This window comes from Dipteris shenzhenensis, chromosome 6 (genome assembly GCF_047967505.1).
Source record: "Dipteris shenzhenensis isolate YYH24624 ecotype China chromosome 6, Dip_SZ_1.0, whole genome shotgun sequence".
Classification (NCBI taxonomy): domain Eukaryota; kingdom Viridiplantae; phylum Streptophyta; class Polypodiopsida; order Gleicheniales; family Dipteridaceae; genus Dipteris; species Dipteris shenzhenensis.
In genome coordinates, this window is record NC_141601.1 from 5,047,465 (window position 1) to 5,074,293 (window position 26,829).

At 42.7% G+C, this 26,829-nt stretch overlaps 1 protein-coding gene across 3 annotated transcripts; it reads left to right on the forward strand.

Moving 5' to 3' along the window:
* Window positions 1-941: 941 nt before the first annotated feature.
* Window positions 942-2,123, forward strand: LOC147900676 (Cox19-like CHCH family protein). Of its 3 annotated transcripts, XR_015541209.1 has the most exons (4): window positions 942-1,164; window positions 1,254-1,299; window positions 1,430-1,550; window positions 1,645-2,123. XR_015541209.1 is itself a non-coding variant. In XM_087376273.1 (3 exons), exons 1-3 carry the CDS (start codon window positions 1,048-1,050, stop codon window positions 1,495-1,497), a joined length of 228 nt encoding a protein of 75 aa, XP_087232399.1. In that variant the 5' UTR covers window positions 942-1,047; the 3' UTR covers window positions 1,498-2,122. The 3 variants fall into 3 exon arrangements, 2 of the variants coding, with proteins under 2 accessions (XP_087232399.1, XP_087232398.1); XM_087376273.1 differs by having other exon boundaries at window positions 1,433-2,122; XM_087376272.1 differs by having other exon boundaries at window positions 1,430-2,121.
* Window positions 2,124-26,829: the final 24,706 nt, after the last annotated feature.

Genomic DNA, 26,829 nt, shown 5'->3' on the forward strand with positions numbered 1-26,829 from the left:
TGCAGTTGATATTCTAGAATGGCAAAATTGCTATGAATGAAGAAATGAATTCTTTGTATAAAAACAACACTTTAGTATTTATGTGACCTTCCACTTGGAAACAAGGCCATAGCAAACAAATGGGCGTACAAAGTGAAGTACAATCCAGACGGAAGCATTGAAAGATATAAAGCCTAACTAGTTGCAAAAGGTTTTGACACTAATAAGGTTAAGATTATGATGAGATTTATGCTCCAATGGGGCGAAAATGGATTCCATAAGATTTTGGATATCACTAGCAACACTCTTCAAATGGAATGTATACCAGCTAGATGTCAAAAATCATTTTCTCAATGGTTACCTAGATGAGAAATTCTACATATAGCAACTAGCAAGGTATGTTGAACCAGGGCAAGAGCATCAGGTTTTCCATCTCAAGAAAAGTCTCTACGCCTTAAGCAAGCATCCAAAAGTTGGTACAATAGAATCAACAAGTATTTTGCTAATTTGGGATCATACATGAAGTCGAGTGTAGATCATACTCTATACTACAAAGTTCAAGGGGAAGACATTACTATTGCACTTTTGTATGTAGATGATCTGATTGTGTTAGGAACAATGATAGCTTCATTAACAAGTTCAAACAAGACTTATTTGTAGAGTTCAACATCAAAGATCTTGGATTTATGCAATATTATCTTGGAATTGAGTTCTAGAGAGATTTAGATAGCACCTTCATGAGTCAATAGAAATATGTAGTCTCCTAAAGAAGTTTCATATGGTAGATTGGAAGACTGTAGCCACTCCCAACTGGCATGTACCCAGAGTTTGTCTATTTTATCTTGTTGAGCTTATCTAATGAATGGAAAGCGACCAACCTTCCCTATACCCTTCCAAAAGCAGGCCAAAAACCATCGACTCAAACGGACGCTTGGGTGGCGAGATGCATCTACACCCAGCACGCATGAATTACACAAGAGCACCTGGGTGCGCGCATTTGGCCCATGTGGAAAGAGGCCCTAATAGAGAAAGCCAATAGGTGAGCCTTACTCAAACTAATCCCATGAGATGGCTGGAACACCTTCCGGACCCTCTCCCAAGCTGCACACTGGAGTAGACCCCGATGAAGATGACGAGGCTTTGAAGCAGCTAGGACCTTGTGCCAAGCCATACCTTATTTTGCAGGTTCTGTTCCTTTATTTCCAACCATAAGGACCCCATTTCTGTTAAGTCACGACAGATCTTAATACAGATGATTGGTGGCGAGGGTGCAGGATTGTTTGATGGAAACGAACAGGAACTGGATGGCTTGTCGCAATGGTACATTATTCGTTGACATCTGCTTCGTTCCTCATATTTTGTATGAAGGGTAATTGTTGGGCTTTTTGCTTGAGTCCAAATAAAGGTCCTCTCGGTAGTAAAAGCGTGATACGTTTTGTGTTCCATTCAGAAGTTAAAGCGTTGAAGGCCTGTCATGATGCCCTCCTTTCAGACGAAGGCAAAGAAAGGCTTGCCTGACTCTTGCAACGATCTGCCTATTTCTTGAAGTATCACATTTGCTGAGGCAGCAGGTATCTGGTACTCTTATGGTGCTACGGCAATTTCATAAAAGTTCTTGCTGCGAGGTTACTGTGCATAGCAAATTCACAGATCTCGCTTTGGCAGGGAAGTCTTTGCCAATGTCACAGAATTAATCTTTATGGTGTTATGTGGCGTGCCCTCAAGTTGGTTAAACTTGAACTTACAGGTCACAGTTTGTTTTTTCAAGGAAAGCAGTCGTCTGTACTGTTTGGACACAAATGAATATAGATGGTTTTGAATGACCATGCAGTATTTACCAAATTTCTACAAGACTAACGTGAATTTTCATGCACAAGAGGGAAGAGAAATTTAGGGTATCCAGGTGAACAATTGCTAAAGGGTGTCTGAAGTACACATACGGATTATTTATTTCCGAGTTTTGCATATTATGTACAGCAAATTTTGGACCTTTACCCATGCACCAGAGCATTGTAAACTTGATGCTGTCAAATCTGTTTTTCTCACCTGACTTTGGCTATAGAGGCAACGAATGGGCTTGTGCTTCTCTTTATTCAAGCAAAGCAGTCGAAAGAACAGACAATGCATTACTTTGATTCGGTCTTCACAAGAAATGAAAAGCAGGTAGCTACTGGCAATCTTGAGCATCGTAGGGGTTTCTAAGTGATGGAATTTGCATTGACGAAAGGGAAGAAGTCTGATCACAAGTCAAAGGCTCGCCCCCACACTCACACCCACGCCCACCTTCCAGTTCATGAGTGTAGGGTTCTGTATTCTAAGTTCTCTAGATTTTCCTGCATGCACGTTCATCGTCTTTAGAGATGTGGTTTTGCTTCATTCAGTTCTCCATACTTCAGCAATGCCTGTAGATCTGTCCATGTATTGTGTTGATTTGATTGACATTTAGTGCGGTTATTTACCTCACGGGGGTCAAGCCGCAAGTAGGCCAAGATCGGCCTTGCCACTCTAGGTTTTGAGCCTCATACAGGGGGTTTGAGCCCCAAATAACTTAGGGCTTGGAGGCGTGAGGCTAACACAAGCGCTATTTGAGACTCAGTTAGGAGCACCTCCTAATGCCAGGTTTGTCCCAAGCACTCTTATATGGTTAATACAAGTGCTATTTTTGACACACAAGGAGTGGAACAGTAGGGGAGAGATGGAAAGGATAGCAAATGTGCCTTGGCACCCTATGGGCCCAAGAGCCTTTAAAATGTAAAGAAAGGGAGAGTGCTAAAAGGAAAAGGGTTGGCCCTCCCTTCATAAGGTGACATGTATAAAAAACCAAATGGTTGACTTTGGTCTTCATTGTTGTATGCACAAGTTTGGAATGCAAGTTCCCTCTTCTCTTCAAGAGTGTTTTTGGGTGTTCTCTTGTCTCCTTCATAGTGCCTTTGTGTTTGCCAGTCTATCCCCCTTCACTCTCTCTTTCCCTTCTCCTTCCTCCTCCCTTCTCGCCTCTCTTCTCCCCTCTCCCCCTTCCCTCTCTCTCGTGAAAACACTCTATGAGAATCCGGAAGCCGCTTGCATGACACAAGTGGACGGCTCGTGCTTGCATTGCTCTCACAAGGAAGTAGCTTAGAGTGGAGGCTCCAACAGCATTCCTTCAACATCCCCACGACATGTGAGTCACTGTCAAGACCACATTTTAGCGCTGTTGTCGGGGAATGGAGGTATACTTTTGCATTTGCACTTGCTTTCTTTTGTAATCCACCAATTGTTTTGGTTATGCTACTAGGAGAGGAAGCTTGTGAGGAATGTGTTAGTTTTTTGGCCTGCCCGTAGGAAAGGCTATTGTGATCGGTTGGTTTTGATGGAGATGATAAAATGCTATTTATGCTCGTTGATATTCAAGTGAGTTGTAACTTTGTCCTCATCCAATTGGTGCTTCCTATTTTTAGGCAGGCAGCAGAACAAGCTCTCCTTGAGCCACGTGTCCCTCTATTTTTAATCCTTCATCTGCCCAAACGGTGGTGCCTTTGCAGAACAAGCTCTCCTTGAGCCACGTGTCCCTCTATTTTTAATCCTTCATCTGCCCAAACGGTGGTGCCTTTGGTCATCCAAGCTCGCATGGCGATGGCGTTCTGCCTTGACCTCCCAATAGCCCCGCCCCCTCTCCCCCTAGCTTCTCCTCCGTTATAATCCCCCCTCCTCCTCGTCTCTCGCCTCTGTCTCCCTCTGCTTTTCTCTCTCTACTCCTCCTCATCCTCCACCATCGCTGCTTCCTCTCATGGCCTGTGCATCCTTCCCTCTTCTCTGCGTCTCCAACCACTTCACTCGCCCATACCTCCCCCTTCCTCGTCCTCTTCCATCTCCCTCTTCCTCCACCTTGGCCTCGCTCTGCACCCCCCCTCCCACTGCTTCCACATCATCGCCTTGTGACCATTTCGACCTCTCCTCGTCCCCTCTCGTCTTCGAGCTCTATGATTCCAGCCTCCGACCACTATGCTATTCGACCCACAGTATAAGCTGCATAGCGACAGGAGGGAAGACAGACTTACCGAGCACTTGCGCAAGGGTCAACCTGGCCTTCACATCTGGGCATAACATTCAGCAAATCAAGTCTTTTGCAGACAGGGAACCTCTTGTAGCTCCGCCTCACCCTTGTCCGCCTCCACTGCCTTGGAAATCTCTTGAAGCAGTCACCCCACTGTCTCTCCGCCATAGCTCAGATTGGCATACGCTTCCCCCATCCTCAGATTGGCATACGCTACCTCCCTCGCTATCGCTGCCTCTATGCTCCCTTTGAACTTATAGAATCCCTCCCTCATCCACGGTGCATCCCAATCCTAAGAGATCTCTCTAAAACGCAACGCTTGCAACTGCAACAAAAACCCCAGCGTTGGGAAGATTCCTCTCACACCTTCAAAGGTCGTAGTGGATTGAAGTAAGCAGTGGTGATTTTCGATGCAGCAGGGATTTCAACAGCAGCTGCATGAACGATAATTGCGTCGCCAACAAACAACATGCTGGTGTTGGGTGTGCATGAGTGGTTCAAAAACAAAAGAGCCGAATATCTAAATAGACCAATTTGAGATGCCATGGCTGAAGAGTGGCTTTCAGACTATATTTGGGGACACAAACAACATGCAACAAATTCATAGGTATGTTATCATGAGCTGGTTCATCCCCTATGGAGTTGCACATTTTTTTTAAATACAATGCTTTGAAGACAGCACGCTTGGTGCCTTTTAGAAAACAGAAAACCCCAAATGATGTCGTAAGAAACTAAAAGAGTTGAGGCAAAAAACGTTGCTAGTGGAAGACTATGTGCAAAAATTTAGGATCTGAATGCATGGTTGTATCAAGAGAAAAGAATGACAACTACGACATTGGCAAAATATTTTGTTATAAAGGGCTCCGACCCGCAATCCGTAGTGCAGTAAAAAAATTAGAGATCTTAGCTGGAGGAGTCAAATTTAATGACCTGATCGACTCTACCAAGTGAGCCAAAACAAGATACAGATTAGATTTTGATACGAAAGATTAAGATTTTGAATTTGAGGAAGACTCAAATCTTGATAGTAAAACATCCGATAGTGATTCAAATGAGGATGAGACATATTACGCCGAACCTAAAGATGTCAATTACCGCTTCATTGGCCAAGATTGGGTGGCAGGCCTAGGGTCAACATCTTTACCCAATTCATGTGCAAGAGAAATGAAATAATATAGATTGGATCTCGCATCCTTTCAATTATGAATGGTGGACCAAAGAAGCATTGAACTGTTGGGAAGTATACAAAACTATGTAATTCAAGAAATGGAAAAAGAAACAGAAGTTGATGAAGGAGCTAAAGAAATCTAAGGAGAAGTGGAAATTCGAGAAAAGAACATCTACAAAAGTAGAAAAGTTGGTAGAGGAGAAACTAAAGAACTTTGGAGTCACCGAAGCAATGTCAAAAATGGGTTGTTAGATTTGTCAAAAAAAAATCACCCAACAGAAGTCTATTGGTATAATCCAAACGTCCATATCAATTTGGCTCCACAAGCTCCATGTACCTTAGTAACTAATGTAAAACAGGTTGTATTAGAACCCAATGTAGCCCAACAGGTGGTGCAAATCTAACAGAGAAACAATTGGGACCAACAATGAATTAAATGGAGTCAATAGAGAAACAATTGGAATCAAAGGACAAATTCCTGGGGATAAGATTTTGGTGTTGATAAAGATTGCAATTACTGTGTCTTGAAAACGGCCATCGTGTTGGCCCAGATTGCCCGCCCTTAGTGGTGCAAACACAGACAAGAATTGGGTATCTTAATCTTCTAGAATGGAAATAATGCTCAAAGAGAATGGCAACAAAATATAGTGGAGCAACCTCCCCAGCCAAACGATGTGATCATTGAAGAATTGTCAAACATATTCGGTAAGAAACCTACAGTCAATTTCACTTATGCGCAGTAGTAGTGTGACTGTTCAATGTGTATATAGGTCATGGAGGTGCCATGCGATCCACAGAAGGTTGGAGTCCTTGCAATCACCCGCTCCAAAGGAGAGTTTGAGTTTTGAATGTGGCAAAGTTTAATTAAGAAAGACAAGCACATCAAATGGAAGGATTAAGAAGTAGTGGGAATTGGAGTCTTGTAGGAAATTCAAAACTTACAAGGGGTAGATACAACCAAAGAGGTGTGGCAACCTATAATGATGATACAATAATGAGACATACAATCCACCAATGAGAATCACTCAATGCTCAAAAGTCAATTTGATGAAATCTAGGAAGTGTAGCTCGAAGGTACAAGGTATGGAAGAGAGAACCTATCCACAAATTGTTCAAATCTTTGGAATAGGCATAGGTTCAACTCACAATAGATCAATTACTGCACATGGTGCCAAAAGTTTAGAGCAAGTTGGTAAAGGAACTATGATAGTGAGTGATTGGCAACCATCGATACTCCCACGAAGGAAACGAAAAAGATTCAATCATATAGCACACCTAAGGTGTGCTCTAACAAGGGTAGATCTACCAAACTTAGTCTCAATCTGGCAAAGTGTGCATTTCCAAAACACCGATGAGTGTTGTTAGGGAATATGATATTAGCCAATAGCATGGCAATTGATCCATAAAAGGTAGGAGGTGATGTGGTTCATAGGCTAGGTGAAATGGCATTACTGGTTGTTAAGGTATTTATACTATATTTGCCAACCGCTCACACGGTGCACTAGAAAGGACATCCCATAGGTGTGGGCTAAGGAGTAGCACAAAGTGTTCTAGCTATTAAAGAGGATGCTAGTCATAGCTCCAATCTTGCAACAAACAAATTGAGAGCTAGTTTTTCATGTATTTGTTGATGCCTCAGATATAGCGATTAGGGTCATATTGATGCAAAAAAGACAAAAATGATGGTATCAAACCGATCTATTGTGCAAGCCAAACTTTGATGCAGGCAAAAAAACACTATTTTATGATTGAAAGGGAGTATCTTGGAATGATATACTCACTTGGCAAGTTTTGACACTGTTTTTTGGGCAACAAAATTGTATTCCATATTGATCATCAAGCCTTGGTGTATTTGGTGAACAAACTACAACCAATATGTAACTAACACAGTGGATACTACCATAAGAATTTGCTCATACATTTATCCACATGATAGGCAATCAACCTTTTGTCATAAGCTATCTAAGCCTCTTGGAATCAGAATAGGAACTAGAAGAAAGGTATATTGAATGAATTACTAGATGTAACCCTATTTGAGGTGGGGCCAAAATCCAAGGTACATATTGGTACAATTCATGATACAATCTTTTATGGATGGAGGGTTTCCTCAAGATATGTTGATAGATCAAAGGCATAGGCTCACACTCAAGAGTAAACCTTTTTGGTTTTAGCTGGAGCATTATACGAATGGGGCATAGATCAAATACTTCAACAATGTGTGCTAGAGCATGAATAGAATGCAACACTGTACAAAGCACACCAACGGTCCTCCGGAGGTCACTTCTCAAGAGATATCAGATCAAAAAATATTATTCAAATAAGGTGTAACAATCAAGGATGCACATGAATATGCACGTATTGCCAAAGAAATGATCATCCAATAACTAGAAATAGAATGTCACTGTCTTCAATTTCACCTCTAGATCCATTTCAGAAGTGGGTCTTGGGTTTCATTGGGTAGACCATTTAAACCAGTAGCCAGATACATAGGTGTATGGAAGCATTGCTATGTATAAAAGGCCAAATGTTTGACTTTGGTCTTCATTGTTGTATGTAAGTTTAGAGGAATACAAGATCTCTCTTCTTTCCAAAACCAAAGTCAAAAGTTTGACTTTAGTCTTCAGATGTATGCAAGTGTTGAGGAATACAAGCTCTCTCTTCTTTTCAAGTTTTGTGTATTATGTTTCCATGCTCTTTCCTTTAGTAAATGCCAACTCATCCACCTTCCCCTTGTCTTGTTTGAAGTCCCTTCTCCTTTCCCTCTTCCTCTCTCTAGCCCTAACATTTTCACAAAGGGTAATCTTCTTTAATGTTCTTTAACATAAGATTTTAAAACCACATGCATGCAGGGGGGAGGGTTGTGCATGTGCATGTAGCTTCTATCAAATTCCTATTGGCAAAGAAGACATGCCGAAGACCAAAACTATGCCTTACACACCTCCTTGCACACACCTACACCCCCTCTTGCGTGCATGCATAACCCACCCCCCCCTGCATGCATGCACACCCCCACAACTGGATGAAGATTCCTAGGAGAAGCATAGGTGATGTATAAACTCACTGTTAAAAAATTTTGATTGTAAAAACTTGTCACAATTTCTCATTAGGTAAAATTTACCCTCATGTAGCCTAAGAAGGGAAAAAGGCCACTGGATGATTTGTTGAACAAATGATTCATCAAAGATGCAGAGTAGCAATGTGTCTACAACCACCAAAGATACACAAATAGTTGCATACACTCATCATCATTGATAGCTACACTACTTGCAACATGCCTTACTTAAGAATGATGATGTGATCAATCTTTCCATTTTGCCATGTAAACACTCATACCACTCAATTTACTTCATGCATGTCTATCTTTAAACTCAAAATTTGGTATGAAGGACCCTTTTGGATGGTGAAAAATCTAGGATATGGTACATTCAATATTGCATTTCTACATGAGAGTATTTTCCCAGGTCCAATAAATGGATTTTGATTGAAGCCTTCTGTAACTCTGGGAAGTAAACAACTAGTTGAGAACTATAGTCAGACTACTACAGGTGATAAATATAGTACAAGGTCATTGTATCTACATGAATAACAAGTGGCACATTTAGACAATCACAATTAAGACATTTGAAGTTAAAGATATTTTCAAAATCTATGCCAGTTTGAATTCTCTTCAGTCCTCTTCCTGCATCTCCTTGTGCGAAGTGTTATCTCTTAACTCCAAGTTATGAGGGCATGTGGAGATCGATTCAAAACCCATAGTTGACGACAAAGAAACTTCCTATAGAGGCAGGAAGTTCTTTCTTAATAGCAAAGGCAGTCTTCAAACCCCACATAGTTTCAAGTTTGATGGCGAACTTGTAGTTAATCATTAAGAAGGATAAATTGAGTAATCTTCTTGAGATATTTTGTGATGTGATTAACATGGTCTATATATAGTTGGTTGAAGGCCTTCTCCATATGGATTGATTAAGGATTGATTGTGGCATGAAACCTGGGTTGATGGAGGAGCTACCAATTTAATGGATTGAAAGGTGTGTGGTGGTTAGATATTTGGGATATCCCCTGGGTTGTGATTAATCTTAGTCAGAGGTTTGAAAGGTTTTGGGAAAATCTTAGGGAGAAGTTAAAGGCTTGGCATGGCCTACCCTATGGATAGAATTCCTAGGATCTTGTTATATACCATGTGCTTGCTACAATAACTAATGTGGGCTCAATTTGGCACCTTAGAAATAACCATTGGTTGGAATTGGAGAAGTTTCTAAGGTTGTTTCTTGGGATGCGTCTCATTCCTTGAAAGGTAAGGGGCATGCAAGTGGCTCTTGAGGCTTTTCAAATGTGGAGTGCCCTACATTGAAATTAATACATGGCAAAGGTTGTGGGCCTGGTTATGAATATATCTAGATTGGTATGATAGGATGTTGTCCTCCTTCCTGCACTAAAGATTTTAGGCTTGTCTCAGATTGGAAGGAGCTACAATCAATTCTATTTGGAAGGGCAAGATGTGTTCAAAAGGAGATGATAGTCTAAAGGAGAATATTTGTTGAGGAGAGGTTGTGCACAGTTAAGGACAGTAATCCCTTGGCCTTCTAGAGCTATATGGATTCAAAGAAAATGTATATTCTACTAGGAGAAGTTGTGGGATGCAAGAAAGTAAGAAGAAATTGATCGAGGAAATCTAGACCCCATCAAAGCTTAGTGCTCACGAGCTATAAGGGATTGTGGAGGTTTTGTGGCTAGCAACTAATGAGTGACCCATCAACTACATTTTGTGTGGCATTCTATCGGAGAGTGAATGTTGGTTTGGACTTGAGGAAGGTCACAACAGAGTCCATCTATAGATGCCTAGGTGAAGAGAGTCCTTGATAAAGGGGATGAATACTACAATAAAATTCTTATTGGAAGCAATATTCTTAATTTCTTTATCTCATTGCAAAATTTTTATTGATGGGTTTATTGAACTAATGTTATAATGTTTTACAAAGACTTTGGACTCTTGCTAGAAGATGGACATGATTAAAAACCTTAACACATGATCTTGTGAGAAATGCAAATTTTCAATCCAACAAACCATAAAATATTGACATCCTAAGTTTCTTGTTGGAAATTTTCCCTTCATCTACCTACAATTCATTGCTCCAAACTCTTCGTGACTCCATTCTACACTTGATAACCATACAAAGTCACCTTGGTCTATTCTTGCTACAATGTCCATCCATAACACTGCTTGTGTCCTCAAGAGAAAGCAAATTTCTTAATGCTTAAGAATATTCCACTTCAAGTGTATTGCTCCATGATTGTCTGACCCATTTTTCAAATGCATTCATGATATTTTGTCTCATTGACACAAACACTACAATGGCATTCAAAGTAAGATTCTCCACCACAAAACATTATCACATGCTCTTGCTTGATGAGACATGCACTCCTGCAGAAATAACTCCTTTAACAAATGTACACATGTTCCTTGGTTGGAAGTGCATGAAGAACAATTTGCACAATTTGCTAGAAAGCTCGCTAAGGCTAAGTGTATACAAAAGGCCTAAACTTTGAAAAAGGTATACAAACAAGGTATCTACCCATATGAAAGAAGGATAGAAGACTCCCCACAGTTTGCTTGTATTTGTTGCAATACTCTCACCTTTCAATCCAAATTGAGGGGGTGAACATTTTAAAAAACGGTATCATTAGAGCACCATGATGTTGCAATTAATGGCATGCCCTTAAATCAAAGATGCTTGTGTTCCCTTTGCTAGAGCCAAATCAACAAAAACAAACTCCCAACATTATGCTACAAGAATATGACGCTTTTGTCAAAAGCCAAGTTCATAAGTTCTCTAAATGACCTTGCCTTATTTCAATAAGAATACCTTCACACAAATTTGAGAATTGAGCTATGACAGCCAATACAGCTTTTGTGGGACTGTAGTAAATGTCGATAGAGCATAACGTGTTCTTCCATTTTTTGATAGATGGCATCACAATGATGGTCTCCTTGAAAATAAAACTTGAGTATGCTCACAATTACATGAGTGGCCTCGTGCGTCCCACTCTAACAATTCGAGCATTGAATGAACTTCTCCTTAGTCCTTTATACAAAGAAAAGAAAGTTCAGCTCAACCCAATTTGGGTTGACCACACAAAGTGAACTTGCATGCATAGATAGAGGAACATCACTTGGGACCTGCAAACAATCTAGAGAATTCAAAAGAACAACTTGAAATGGACATTCTTGTCCATGGAATCTACGCAAGTCAACAAGTCATACACTTTTGAAGATAAGCCAATAGCTATTGCTCCTTCACAAGGATTCTCACCCTTGAGCATCTTCAAAGACCAATACTATAAAGAACTAGCTTTCCCCACTTTATTCTATGGTCACGCTCATAACTACACCATATTTGAGCAAATGTCCTATTAAGACATAGCCCAAACATAGATGCTTCACGATGTCGATAGAGACCTTTTGTTCAAAACAATAAAAGGTTTGCAACGTTGTGTTCCCCTCGAGATGAGTCCATATGTGTAAAGGACAGTGGTGAGGTTAAACACTCCAAGTAAAAGATGCACTAGATGACACAAATGTGGAGAAACTACTGCAATCTCGTATTGGATTTTGTGACTTCAGTTGCCTCTAAACATCCCCTAATTACAAGCACAAGTTATAGGAAAACCTTTTTGCTTCCCTTGGAAGGAATGTTGATCGCATCCATGTGCAAGCATAATTCAAATGTACCTCCACATTGTTGGCAGAAGCCTCAACTTTGCAGCTTAATTTTGATGGATTTTTAGCACCACTTTCCCTAACAAATGAAGAATACATTCTTGCTTTATGTGCAAGTATCACATAACCTACATTGCTACTTAAAAGGCACCCAAAGGATATGTTTACAAACAATTTCAATCTAAAAATTTTAAAACTATGGGGAGTGAACATAGGCATGCAATTCATCTTGAACCCATGTGGAGATGTTCCATATTGCACCTCATAGATGACAAAAGTAGATAAGGACACACACAAAGCAGTCAATAACACTTTGGTGCAAATGATGTTATTTTGGCCTATCAAGGAAACCTCATCAAAAATGAGTTCCAAAATTTGGTACAAAGTAGATAATGTTTGCAAGGCTCTCAAGCGCTAGGCTTTTGTAGGGGGATGTCATTAAAGGAAAATGAAGAGCCGGGTGTATACTTGTCCCACCCACATCATAGGCTGCTTTGTTGGTGTTTGCTAGCACTAGTGCTCTTGCCAACTTGCTATAGGTGTGTGTATGTGAGAGATCAAACACATCCATTTGGAACCCTCTAGATGTTTGGATGTGCTTTTCTACGGTGACGTGCCAAGCAAGCCTCACCAAAGATCCTTGGATTTTCTTTAAAAGATCAGCTAACTTAGCGATATTGCCCTCCATTTGGAATGTCCACCTCTTGTACTCAAACAATTATGCACTAATACAATATCTACTTCTTAGAAGTTCTAAATCATATATGTGAAGGGGCGTAGTCATCCAATGATACCACTGTTTGCCAAGTATAACAAACATGTCTTTGACATTCTACACACCCAACCACACTTTTTAAAGGCAAAAGATATGAGGTACAAAACATGTAGCAAAACAACCCAAGTACCAACCGACCCAAAGTCTTACGGAGGCTTGCATGCCAAGCTAAGGGTAAAACTAAGCACGATGATAGAAATATGTTCTAGCAACCTAGACATTACAAACGAGCTTGTTAATGGTGTTGATTGTGTTTTCAAGCACTTCGACACGAGAAAAAAACCTTTTGTCATCTGGGTTAAGTACTCAACACTAACAATGGAAAACAAGGACGTGCAACAACTCGATCCTTTATAGACAGAACACACACAATAGTCATGGACTCCAATCTTTCAAAGTGCTCGTGATTTCAAATAGAAAAAAGCAATCTAAACATAGTTTGCGAAAACCAATTCCCCATACAACAAGCAGTATCAAGAACAATACATCATTTGCAAGGGCTTTCAATGAACTCATTGGCATTTGACCATACAAGAACCATACCAACATTATGTCACCTGGTCTTGCTTACATAGCACTTTCACGTGTACGAGATCCTGCAAACCTATATATTTTGGAGGAATTGCAAATGAAACGCATCAAGGTTGACTCTACATCCCTTTAAGAAATAGGGTGCCTTGAGTCTTCACATGCATGGTGCCTTAAGCAAGTTGACTTCGTTGTATAACAAAACCCTACACCCACCTGGCAATCACTAAACACAAGGTCATTTTTCTCACACAGAGTAGACATTATCTCAAGCCTCAGCATCTTTGCTATAAAAATATTGTCTCTAAGAGATGGTCAAAGTAACCTTGCATGAAATGCTTTTGTCATGTTTGTGGTGAAAATGGTCTAGGCATCGCAACATACCACAAACAAGAACTCCACCTTGTAAAAAAACACTACTTCTTCAATGAAGATGTTAGTGCTTGCTTACCATGTTCAACTCTTAACATTACAAACCATAGGAATAATTAATGTGTATGAATCTCCAAAAGTACTCGAGTATGAACCTCCTTATTCATGCACTTCAAAATATGGTAGACATCTTAGGGGACTTTAACATTGAAAACACTCCAACTTACATCTTAGGACCAAAAAACACAAAAAATCGCAAAGTTATGTGACCATGAAAAATCAAAATCGATGAAACAACTCATTAACACACCTTGGCTCTACTCTTTACCATATCTAGACAAGCTCACTCAACAAAAACAAGAAAAGAAAAATAAAGCTCATATATTGGTCAGATTGATGATCATTCACTGTGTTTTAAGGGTGGCTTCACACGATGTGCTTGGACACAAAGGAAGAAAATGGAGAGGAGGACCACTGCCGGGAGATGTGGTTCACACCACCCAATGGTCATGATATAATTAAAGGCTACCACGTTATCACACTAAAAAATAATTGGCCTAATGGTTGAGGTAATATTGTATGTCTAAATGGAAGACCAATCAGTGCATTTCCCGCCCTTTTCTTTTATGAGGCACTTTTGCATATGTTTCTTGTTACATGTTTGGTCTTGCTCCTCTTTCTCTACAAGGCCAATAGGGACTACTGTTCATTTTCTACATTGCTGATTGTGTCATCTTTCAGTTGTGTTGGACTTCTAATCAATTTAATGGAATGTGAAAGATAAACAGAGTGTGTGAGATAGTTTTTTAATAATGTGCTCAAGAAAGTGATTTGGCATGTTGCCAACTCCCACCAACCCTCCAAATCACTTTCTTAAGCACGCTTTAGCATATGTTTCTTGTTGCATGTTTTGTCTTGCTCTCCTTCTCTAATTAAGCCCTTGCTTGCAAGCAGGAAGACTATCATGGCAAGGACAAAGAAGATAGACAAGGTGGTTGGTAAGGAGCCTCCCATTGCTCAAGCTGCCACTACTTCTAGTGCGAATGTCAGAGGTTCTCATAAGAGAAAAGGGAAGTCAATGCACATCCTCAAACAGGCAAAGAAGAGGAGGTTCTCCCAAAAGGTATCAGCATTTATGGAGATAAGGAAGGCACAAAAGGCCATAGGATATGCAATACTAAAGGCTCCCTTTCAAAGGCTTGTGAGGGAATTCTAGGATGACAATCAGTTAGGATATAGATGGCATAGGTCTGCACTATTTGCCCTCCAAGAGTCAGCTGAAGATTGGATGATAGAATTCTTCCAAGATAGCATGATTGTTGCTGTTCATACTCATAGGGTCACCTTGATGGTGAAGGATTTTGACACTAAAGAGAGGTCATTATAGATACAATAGACTCCTTCATCCTTGCGATTGGGTGGACGTGAAAATGATGGATACTCTATTTGTGCCACCAACGGATGAAGGGATACATATAGAGCAGGTAACGCTGCAAGGACATAAGGGGCAAGCTGTTTATGAGCAGGCCGAGGGATGCTTCCAGTAGGAAATTCATCCAAGAAACACCAAACCCCTCCCCGCTTACCTCTTTTCTTGAATTTTAATTAATCTCTCTATTAACCTCTCTATTCTTTAACTTGTCTCTCTTTTAGCCTCTCAATGTACCTCTGTATTAACCTCTCTAACCCTCCTTACACCCTTTATATTATTTCTCATTACTATCTATTTCTTTTTATTATCTTCTCTTTTGTGATTTATCCCCTTACTACCTCTTTTTTATACATTACTAAGTTTCTCTCTCAACTCCCCATACACCCCCTCTCCTTTTATAGTAGCTATCCTACTCTCTACTATCTTTATTGCTCCTACCCTCCCCTTTATTCCTCCTATTTATCTACCTTTACATTTTACTAACCATTAATTATTTATTGTAATTATTTTTAAAATCCTTTCACCTTTAATTCTCTAGTTACATCACCCTAACCTTGATTCCTACATTATCTCTATATAGCGCTCTTAATAATTCTTTTCTTCACCTTTTATATCCATTTTATCCTCTCTATCCTCTTTTTCTTGACTCTTTTTTTTCTAAAACTTATACACCACTCCCCTATGCTCTTATGACTAAAATCTCATGTTTATTAATCTCTTCTAAACCCCTTTCTTCTCTTTGCTTAACTTCCAATTCTTAATCCTTTTCCATTGTACCTACCCTTTGAAAACCCTCCACCTTATTAACTCCAAATAAACTCCTCGTATCCCACACTCTCTCCTTATTTCAATCGTAAGTGTACATTGAGATGTTTAAGCTCGTTGTTAAGCTCCTATTATTATTGTGACCACGATAACAAGAGAGGGGTGTTTATGACACATGTCTTCCTACTTAAGGTTTAAGCGATTTCTCACCACATTTTCCTTGTTGGATGGTGGCAAGTATGCAGACTCTCCTCTTCAATAAAAGTGACGCTTGCTAGGACTTATCCAAGCTCAACTCTTTGCAATTTATGCAAAAACATTTTGACAATATTGCCTACCTCTTCTTAACTCTTTTATAAATATTAGTAGGGGTTCACCTACTTGTTCAAACTTTTCCTTTAATTCAAAAAGTTTCTCTTTCTATTCCATTGTCTTCACTCTTTTGTTATTTCACTATGCAAAGGGGTGTCTTCCACAAACATACACACACACACACAAATTTCTCTTACTCAAATTGCTCTCTCTCACCCACCCTTGCACAATCTCTCTCTCTCTCTCTCTCTCTCTCTCTCTCTCTCTCTCTCTCTCTCAAATAATACATGTATACACATCCACACAGAATTAAAATTATAAAGATTTATCAATTTAATATTCATAGACCATATAGAGCCATCGATATAGAGGTGCAAATGATTAAATACAATCTTTACAAGAAATGACACATTGCTTTGTATTATTTGGGATTTGTGTTCATACATCTAACAATGCTTCATGGCCAATCGCATTGTTGAAGCACCGAGGTTCCGAGCAACTAGATATTATTAATATGCAATCTTTGGGATAAAAAGATAAACCCTTGTCATCACGTCTCTATTATCTCCAAAGTATGTAGGGGACAAAAATTCTTAGAAAGGATGTTTGGCTCATCCCTATATCTAAATTTGTGATTATCAAGTCTAAAATAATAATCCTAGGGTGGGGGCTTGCTAAGCTCTTGTGAGTATAGGTTATCTTTGTTGTTTCAATTGCCTACAATTACAAAGAAATCTGCAAAGCATGGAATGGAATAAATCAGCTCAACCTAGCATTTCTTCCACTAGTAGTTGGCTTCATAGCATTTCTCACATCATTGAACATTCTATTTCTATATGATTCGCTAATCTCTACGCTTGGAAGTAGCCACTCTTGACTATCAAAAGAAGGCAAGGGAAGAGGTTCTAATCTTCCATATTTGCTTTCTTGATCTAGCACGATATGCATTGGGTGATAAAACAAGGTCCCGCCTTTCTGCAACACTCGAGTTATGCATGCTATAGGCTTCCATTCTTTGTAATTAGATGGACACAAATCTATAAGAAAAAATTAAGACATAAGAAATTTGTGTCAATGTCCCCAACTAAATGCAAATACTTTGAAGCATGACCAACCCTAGTACACTATGAAGTACTTACGAGTGGGCCTATGATATAGAAGGCCTACATTTGGATGCACATATCTATTCACATGGGAGCTGTTTCAAAATCCATGATTGTCCCCATCCAATGTTTGGAGATGTCCTTTGCATCCTTTTTTTTAATGTTACTAAGTTTCTCTCTCAATCCCCATACACCCCCTCTCTCCTTTTATAGTTATCCTACTCTCTACTATCTCTATTGCTCCTACCCTCCCCTTTACCCCTCCTCCTACTTATTATCTCCCTTTACACCCTACTAACCCTTAGTTATTTTCTTACAATTATTTTAAGAATCCTTTCACCTTAAATTTTCTTAGTTACCTCACCCTAACCTTGTTTCCTACATTCTCTATATAGCACTCTTAATAATTCCTTTCTTCACCTTTTATATCCATTTGATCCTCTTTTTTCTAAAACTTATACACCACTCCCCTATATTCTTCTGACTAAGATTTCATGTTTATTTATCTCTTTTAAACCCTTTTTTTATCTTAACTTACAATTCTTAACCCTTTTCCACTATAGCTACCCTTTAAAACTCCCCCGCCTTATTAACTCCAAATAAGCTCCTTCTATTCTACACTCTCTCCCTATTTCCATCATAAGTATACATTAAGCTATTTAAGTTCATTGTTGTTAAGCTTCTATCTTTATTTTGACCCTGATGGCAAGGGAGAGGTGTTTATGACACCTATCTTCCCAACTAAGGTTTAAGCGGGTTCTCACTACATTTTTATTGTTGGATGGTGGCAGGTATGCAGACTCTCCTCTTCAATAAAAGTGATGCCTGCTAGGACTTATCGAAGCTCAACTCTTTGTAATTTATGCAAAATCATTTTGACTTTGTTTTTTTGCAAATTAATGCTTGAAAATCCTCATACAAATCAGTAACCAAAATTGGGCTGATGATGGTAAGTAAAAAAAAAAACCCTTGGCTATCCAAGACCATCCTGTTGACAATCCCAACTAGCTGTCTAAGGATGGTCGAGGATAGGGGCTAAGAGCTAGGATGGTGGCCTGTACATCCAGTCGATATCTCTTGCCAAAAATGTGTAGAAGATGCCTGCAGGCCAAGCCTTGCAGAAACGCTCCCGCCACTCGGTGGTCCCTCGCTCCCAACTGGCACACACTGCTCCCAACTAGTACACAGAGTGAAGATGATGTCCTACCAGATGGCCACTAGAGTGGCCAATCACCTGATTGCAATGGGTAGCCCAGATGTTATAGGCAGTGATACTGGCCACTGTCTCCTAGACACTGTCCTTTGGTGAAGGCTGCGGGAGGGTCCGCATGGTGGGATTGCCTCGAGAAACTCAATTAGGTTGATCTACTCACCATGGATGGTGAGATTAGATAAATAGAGAAAGAATGGTGTCCCTCTGTGAGCCATGCCACCATTTCCCACATAAAGTCTCTACACATCCTCTGTGTCCTGGCCACAATCTGGAAAGCCACTATCTAAATGCATTGTGCTTCCGGATAGCTCCATAAGAAGTCCGAGATTGTCTCAAATGCCTCCTCCGAGCAACGAGCATACTTGACATCCACCCTCATCTGCTCCAACTAGGGGCTGATAGGCGAAACCCCCATGGGCCACCATCCAGAAGAAGTATGATATCTTCTATGGTCTCAGGGTGGACCATAATCATGGCCAAAACCGACTGACAACCTCCCTAGGAACCTCCGCTCCCTCGAGGGGTCCATGCTTCTACCTCTAACTGAATGCGTCTGCCAATACGCAGCATGTACAAAAACAAGGGCACCTTCTCTAACTTACCAGAGTGCCCTTGTCATCATACTAGCCAGAACCGCTCTAGTGGATCCCACTAAACATCCCTAAGGGGCCTGCTCTCCCACAACTAGAGTCTCCATACTGCACCTTATGGACTAGATAGGATCGTGGTCCCGATCTATATGCCATGCTCTGCATAGGCAGCCAACAACCCTCATCCTCTGCCACTTTAAATCCTCCAACACTGCTAGGTCCTCCGACTCCCTCTCAAATTCACTCTGTAGAAGTCCGCCAAGACCCACCCTTTAGAATCTGCATCGAATGAATCCCAGGTGCTCTCTAAAAAAATGGACCTTGAGAGGCACCCTTGTCTACAAAACTGACCATCCTAGAAGTTGGGGTGTCCAAGGGCTATGCATCCCCTCCCACCACGACTTAGGGATTGCTATATCAATCTTTGCCACTCGTAGATCTGCTCCTTGCATATGAGAGAGTGCCCCTACCTTGGCCTAAGGGTCCCTGGGGAGCCATCTCTAGGACCCAAAGAGATGGTTGGGCCATTGTTGTCCCACTGTGCCCATCTAATGTGTGTCCTCTGCCCTAGCATCCATCCATCTGTATCTTTGACCTCTCGATGCTAAAGAATTGCCTGTTTATCAAACTCCTGCCTGCAGGAAGGGCTTGCCCGAATGAGTCCCCCTGAGACCTTGTGCCACAGGCTCCTCATGAAAGGGGAGCCTCTCCCTATTAGTAGTGCCTCTAAGAAGATCCACCTATAAGACCATTGCCACTGACCACCTGTTCAACAGGGGTCCTAAGAGGTTGCTAGAGGAGGAGCTTCAAGGGTTCTATGCTAGGTGTGAGGCCCCAAACCACTAGCTTGTCGAGGAGTGCTCGGCTCTACATCTCCACGTCTATGATGCCCAACCCATCGCGTGATTGTGTAAGGATCATGGTTTGCCATGCCACTTTAGCCTTGGTGTTCCGCATGCCATCCAAGCGTGCCTAGAGAAAGTTCCACACCAGTCCTTTGAGTTGTCCCATGCATCCTTATCGAAACACTAGCAAGAAGCAATGTATGAGGAATTGGCGAGTAAGACTTGATCGGCGACTAGTGCCCTGCTTGCGAGTGAGAGTTTGGTTGAGCTCCAATATAATAGCTTGCGTCGAACGTTCTCCAAAATCAAAGCAAACTTTTGCTCTACCATGATATCCAAAACCCACCTAGCACCCTAGGTATCTCACTGTCTCACTGCATGGAATCCACCTGAAACTGAGGACTACCCCCAAGTCCTAAATCTCCTAGGCCTCCTCCACGCCTGTAAAGAAACCTACGGATTTGGGCAAGTTAATCAAGCTTTGGAGGCCTCACAGGAGATGGCTAGAGCCCCCTGACCATCTCCAGGCTCACCGATGAGCCCTCCAGAGACTTTGCATCTAGAAGCTCCTTCTCCCATTAGATTGGGAGTCGCATGCCTACAAGATTCATTGGCTGGCAGCATAGAAAATAGCCCATGGCCTTCGCCAAGAATAGGAAAAGGAAGGGGAATAGAGGGCAGCCCTGTTGAACCGAATGGGATAGAAAAATGTCCTCTCCTGCATAGCCGCCAATGGTCACTTGGCTAGAACTCCTTGCATAGAGATCTAAAACCCCCCTGATCCATCTCTTTGAAAGTGTAACCTCCTCATAGTTCCCTCCACAAAAGACCACTCCATCCTGTTGTAAGCCTTCTCAAGGTCCAAGAGAAGGATGACGAGAGGTTGCGCCTCCTCATGGGCCCAATCCACTACCTCCCAAAAAGTGAAAATGCTATCCAAGATACTGCGTTCGTGAACAAAACCTATCTATGTGTCATGTATGATATCTGGAAAGTGGGGCCTCAGCCTCAAACTCATGACCTTGGCCATGATCTTGTAAGCGGTGTCTAGTAGGGTGATTGGTCTGCAATGCCAAATGTCTGGCTTGTCCCCCCCTTTTGGGAGTAAGCAAATCCAGCCGCGACTCATGGACTACATGAGGGAACCTATGTCAAAAATCTCCTGCTAGGCCTGCCAAAGCGGAGTGTGGATACACTCCAAAAAGAAACAAAAGGAAATTGGGGCCAAACTATCCTCCTCGGGGCACTTCTGGGGGGTCTGAGGGCTTCCTAGATCTCCTCTTCTATGAGGGCCCCTAGGAATCTGCTTAGGCTTGGAGAGACCACCACCACTAGAACCTGCTTCCACAGTGCCTTCCTAACCACCAGAGACATTGGGGACTCCTCATCTATTTGGAACAATTGACTGTAGAAATTCATGTTCAAATCTCGTGGGGGGTCTATACATATATGTCCTTATGCATCCCTAAGCAACCACTGTTGCAATGACCCTATTGAGCGGGGTCTAGTGACCTAAAGAACTGACGAGTCATCCTATCTCTTTGTTGCACACATCTAGAGCGGGAGGAATGGCACGAGAACTTGGCTCTCCATGCCTCCAACTCTTGCAATATCGACCTCGTGGACTAACATCACTCGTTGAGCCACTGCGAGCCAGGCTCCTGCTCTCTGAGGTGCTCTATCAAGGACAAACCCCTCCTTAAATCTCTCTCCTCCTCCTTGCAGGGCACACCTCCTCCTAAGTGCTTGGATTATAGCTCTATGCTGCTCATCTGGATCGCCTCTACTACCCAATCTGCCCATCCTGCCAATCTCCCTCTCCCTACAGGGAACGCCTTCTCTTAAGTGCTTGGATTATAACTCTGTGCTACTCCTCTGGATGGCCTCTGCTACCCAAGCTACCCATCCTGCCAGGGGAGCCTCCCTTTGGCTGTGCTGCTAGACTCCTGCCAGATCGCAGCTATGGAATGTTGGACCTCTTCCTCTTGGAGCAAGTTGTTTGGAACACAAATTCCCTTTTGGGGGAGATCCGAGTGGGACTACTCGAGGTAAAGTATGATCAGACATTGTGGTGCCCACTAATATGCTAGTGGAGCCCCCTCTGTGTAGCACCCAGTCTCCCACATAGAACCGATCTAGGTGCTCTAGCAACCCATCATGCCTCCTTTGCCCAAAAAAAAAGTAGGCCGCCTGGAGTCCTAGTAAACTCCACCTCCTGCCAAGGGTCTCTGCCAAAGATTGCTAAAACAAACTACTCCCACGTGCTTCTCTCTACTTCTAGCATCTCAGAGAAAGAGGTCCCCCCTTGTTTATCCTCCATGAACTCAAGGTTGTTGAGGTCTCCTTTAACAATCCATGAGTCAACATCTGGGAGGCACTTTGTCAAGTGTCTCCAAAAGGTTGGTCGATGCTGACTGCATGATGTTGCTGCATAGACATTCAGGACCCCTATCTTGAGCCCCCCTATACGAAGGCCCATCCACATTGCCTTGATTGCAATTAGCTCCCCCTGGTCAAATACCTCAAAGGCCACTGCTTGCGAAGCTGAAATACAAACCCCTCCATTCCTCCCCACTACTGACGGGGACTAGGCCTTAGGCCCCAAATTTAGGAGAAGGTGGTGGCAGCGTGCAATATCAGCCCTGAGAACACGTGCTCCTAGACCAAGAGGAGGTCAACTGACCTTCCTCCCACTACTCTCTGCAACTCTCGATGGGGTTGTCTATGTACATGATCGTGAAGGCCATGCACATTTCAACTCATCAGTGTCTATAGAGCTCATGGTGAAGATGTCGAAGAGAACAGAAGTCGCCTATGTTTGGGAGCTTCTTTTAGGAAATGGGACTTCAGCAATTTTAACGGGGCATCGAAGGGGGAGTAGTCCGTGTCTATGCCCTATGGACCAGAGTGCCACCGCATCATGAATGAAAAATCAGCCCAAACGCCTCTGCACTCTGCTATAGTGACCAATGCTATTGCATCAGTTAGTCTTTGTCTCAGGTGGTAGGTCAATCACCCCAGTGTCTCTTTGGAATGAAACCAAGTTGGAAGAAAGCTGTTGATTCATAAGCAAGACACAAGTCCAAACCGCAAGGCCCCATCCACTCGTTCATCATACAAGACAACTACTCCTCTATCATATCATCAAATATATATGGCAGCCACTTCTCCTCCCCTATGGAGGCAAACTCAATGCCTCAAAAAGGGTGGGTATGGGATTTGATCATGCTGAAGGGACCCCCCTTACGTGGTTGTAGAATGACAATTGTCAGCTCAAGCGGCATGGGATAAGAATTCGGAATGGCAAGATAGTTCTACGGCTCGAACTACCAAAACTCCCTTAATAGGAGCCATCCAGGTCGAAGCATCGGGTCCAAAACCTAAGAAGGGGACATGCTAACCTTTGATTCCTATCGAGAGGTCATAGTCCTCTAAGGGTGGGCTCCCCTTCTTCGAGGGGGAGGCTAAAGTAGAAGCCAACCCCTTGCCATTGCCCAATGGAGGGTAGGAGGGGCTCGAGAGGAGGGGGTGGATACCTCAACTATGGACGGTGGAGTAGGGGATAGGGGTGGGGGGGGGGTGGGTAATAAGGGTGACCTCCCGAGGGAATGAGGAAGGAGGGGAGGGGGTGTGGCAGGTGGATCTGGGGAACCACAAGAGGGAAGAGGAGGGGGAGGGGGAGAGGAGAAGGATCCGAAGGATGGGGAGATAGGGAGGTGACGGCTCCACCGAAGAAGAAGAGGCTGCCCATTTTTGTATCGAGGCTTGCTGGTACTACTGCTTCTCCTCCAGTTCTTGAGAGGGTTTCCCTGAGGAAACTTGCTCGGTGCTTGATGGGTCCACCATTGGAGCGGGAGTCCCTTCTGCCTAGGGGGGGTGATTTGTCGACGGGTCTGTTGATTGCTCTTCACCTCGCGTGTGGCTCTGCATCTCCGATTCTTCCAAGTTCACTTGCTCAGCTTCTTCTTTCCTTTCATTGGGATCCACTTGCCTTTAGAGGGCATCACCCACAGAGTCTGTGACTCCTGATGGGGCTACCTAGAAGGCCATTGGGCCCTTTCCTCTTATGGCTCACGTTGCTGACCCTAATGAACATGTGTAGGAGGGAGGAGGTGGCACCTGCCCTCTTGGATGATCTCGAGATAGGTGCCCCACTTGTTTGGACTCTGCACCATAAGCACTGTCCTAGGAGTCCAGAGATCTCCACCCTTTGCCAAAGTGATCCTCCATCCAAGGTCTCTAGAAGAATCATCTCCGAAAGGGAAACAACTATCTTGAGCCTAGGAATCCCATCATCGACTACAGCTAAAGCTGCTGTAATCGGAGGGGACTCCAACACAGTGCCGAAGGCTCTCCTATAGAAGGAATAATGGACTTGTACTCCATTGGGAGTCCCAAGAAACGAGGGACATGATTTGTCATATCCATATCCTCCACTATGAAACCATGGTACAATGGGATAAGGTAGACCAATTGTGGACCCAGGAGGATCGAACTCTGCTCCATGAGGGCTTGTGAAGTGGCTGGATAGCTTAGCTAGAGGAGAAAGAGACCCTTGCCATAGATAGTAACCTCTTGAATACGACTACCATTTAATGCTAAACTAGCCTACAGCCACTCCTGAATCTGTCTCCTTGAGGGTGTTAGACCCATGACGACCTGTCCTACCACTGCTGTATCTTGCACTGCTACTACTTGTCTAAGGGGCAGAGGCAAATTTAAACAACTTTGGGAATTGAGGATGCTATGATGGGAGCTCCCCTAGCTAGACCAAGAGATCATTGTCAAGATTTTGCTCCCCAAGGAACAACCACTAACGCTCTGCTACCAAAGGAGTGCAAGGAAAACCAAAGAAGGCCCACTTGCAAGAAGAATGCAAGCTAGGCGGGATGCAAGTGCAATCCAAGAAAACAGAAAAGAAGCCTAGCTTATGGACGCGCTCTCTCCTATAATGTGAAGTAATCGAAACCCAACAATTCGCTTGCTTGACATTGATGCAATCTGAAGGGTGAGCTTTCCATACGAGTACACACCGTTGCATTTATTGGATGCCAAAAGCTTTTTGGAGCTGTCTCAAGTTGGAGTACACACCGTTGCATTTACTGGATGCCAAAAGCTTTTTGGAGCTGTCTCAAGTTGGATGACTCGGGGGAGGGGGGGGGGGGGGGGGCTACTCCTTGTACATGCAATAGATCGAGTAGCGAGGAAGGAGGCATGGATGTCAAAAAGATCTTTGCATTATGGCATGTGATATGGATGTCGATTAGACTATTTCCTAGGCCCAGTATGCCAAGGCTATTTTCTAGGCCCACTTATCGAATTGATTGTGCAAGTGAGGTAAGTTTTTTTTGAACAAAACAAGGCGGCTTATTTTAATAGGTATTAACCAACTAAAATGGCAAATTGCTCATGGCTCACACTGCCAAGCAGTAGTATAGAGTCTAGCCCGCTCCTGACTCCCATGAAGTACTTTCTTGTTTTCAACAAACTGAGTTCTTTGCCTTTATTAAAAGTCATGACCTTGAAGCCCTTACTAAAATTTCTCCGTTACTTATCAAAACTCTCTCTCTTAATGAGACTAGATTAAACTTCTAAAGTTCTCTTGTAGCGAAAATGATGGTACCCTTGCTAGACTTCAAAGAGGTGCCTCCAACCTTGTTGTCATAGATCTCAATGGTATTGATACTTTAAATGAGTATCATTCTATCATTCCTAGCCTCACAAATCCTCATTCTCAATGGTGCTTTTCCCCTCTGTCCCCGCTGCTCTAGCCCTTTCCAATAACAACTTTCACAACTTCATCAACCTTGATTTCATATCCCTTGAAGATAAAGCCTTCTTTGGAACCCTCTCCCAATCTCTCTTAGAGCCTCATAAACCTCTTGACAACAAAGAACTAAAAAACTTTGCTTCTTGTGTGCCTCTTCTCCCCCATAGACATATTGAAATGAAAGTTCATTCCATTGACTAGACAACCTTAGTTTCTTAGCACCTTTCTCTATCCGATCGCTTGCTTTCATTTGCAACCTCTCGTTTAAAGAGGTTGATCTATGCAAGGAAGATGCCTATCTGGGCTGTCAACGTCTAAACTGGAATTACTTCTTCAACACCCATTTTTTCGTAAACTCTATTAACCAATCCAAATGTGGCCTCACCAAAGAAATCTTCAAAATCTTGCAGTTTAACAGCCAAATCCCTCTCCCTCTCTGTTGACTACTCCCTCCCTTCCTCCTTTGTCAACCTCCCAGGACCCTCTTTAGCCCTCCACGAAAACTGAAACAAGTTTCAATCCACAACTTGCATTATGATAACCATAAGTGAATGTCCCCTTCCCCTTCTCTCACTCCCTCCGCTCAACAAGCAACTGTCGCTTCATTCTTCCTTACAAGCATTAGGTGTGTCGATTAGGAGCTCAAAACCTCATGCTTGAAATTTAAGCTCTTCTAGCCGAAAACACTGCGGAATATCTTTAGGGAGTGATGGATTTCTTGGCGGACATCCCTGACCCTCGAAGGTGCTGGACATCACCCTCCTCACCCTGCTCGACATCCCTCGCCTCCCATCTCCTGCCCGCAATCAACCTAGCGAATGAATCTCAGACATTTGCCGCTAATTGCCCCCTCCGCTCCTTGCGGCTTCTCTACCCTATATGGCCGTTTGATCGCCAGGCCTACTGGCTCCATAGCCATGAGTCCGTCTGATCACAAGGCCTTCTAGTTGGGCACGACGTTGGTTTGCGATGGCGTATGCAAAATTTGTGGGTGTTTTATCGTTGAGCAAGTTGATGCCAGAGAAGTCCAGAAGGGACACATGGCTGATTATCCCTCCCCCCCTTTTCCCCTTCCCCCCATCTCTCTTGCTCTATTAGAGGACCTCCTCGCGCAGGCTAGTAGGGCTGGGACAGCCCTATTGGCAGCCAGATTGCACAGCCCCATGACTGTTGGGCTGCCAGAGCTGGCTTTCTTTCAGCTTTGCAATGCTAGCCCAACAACCCCA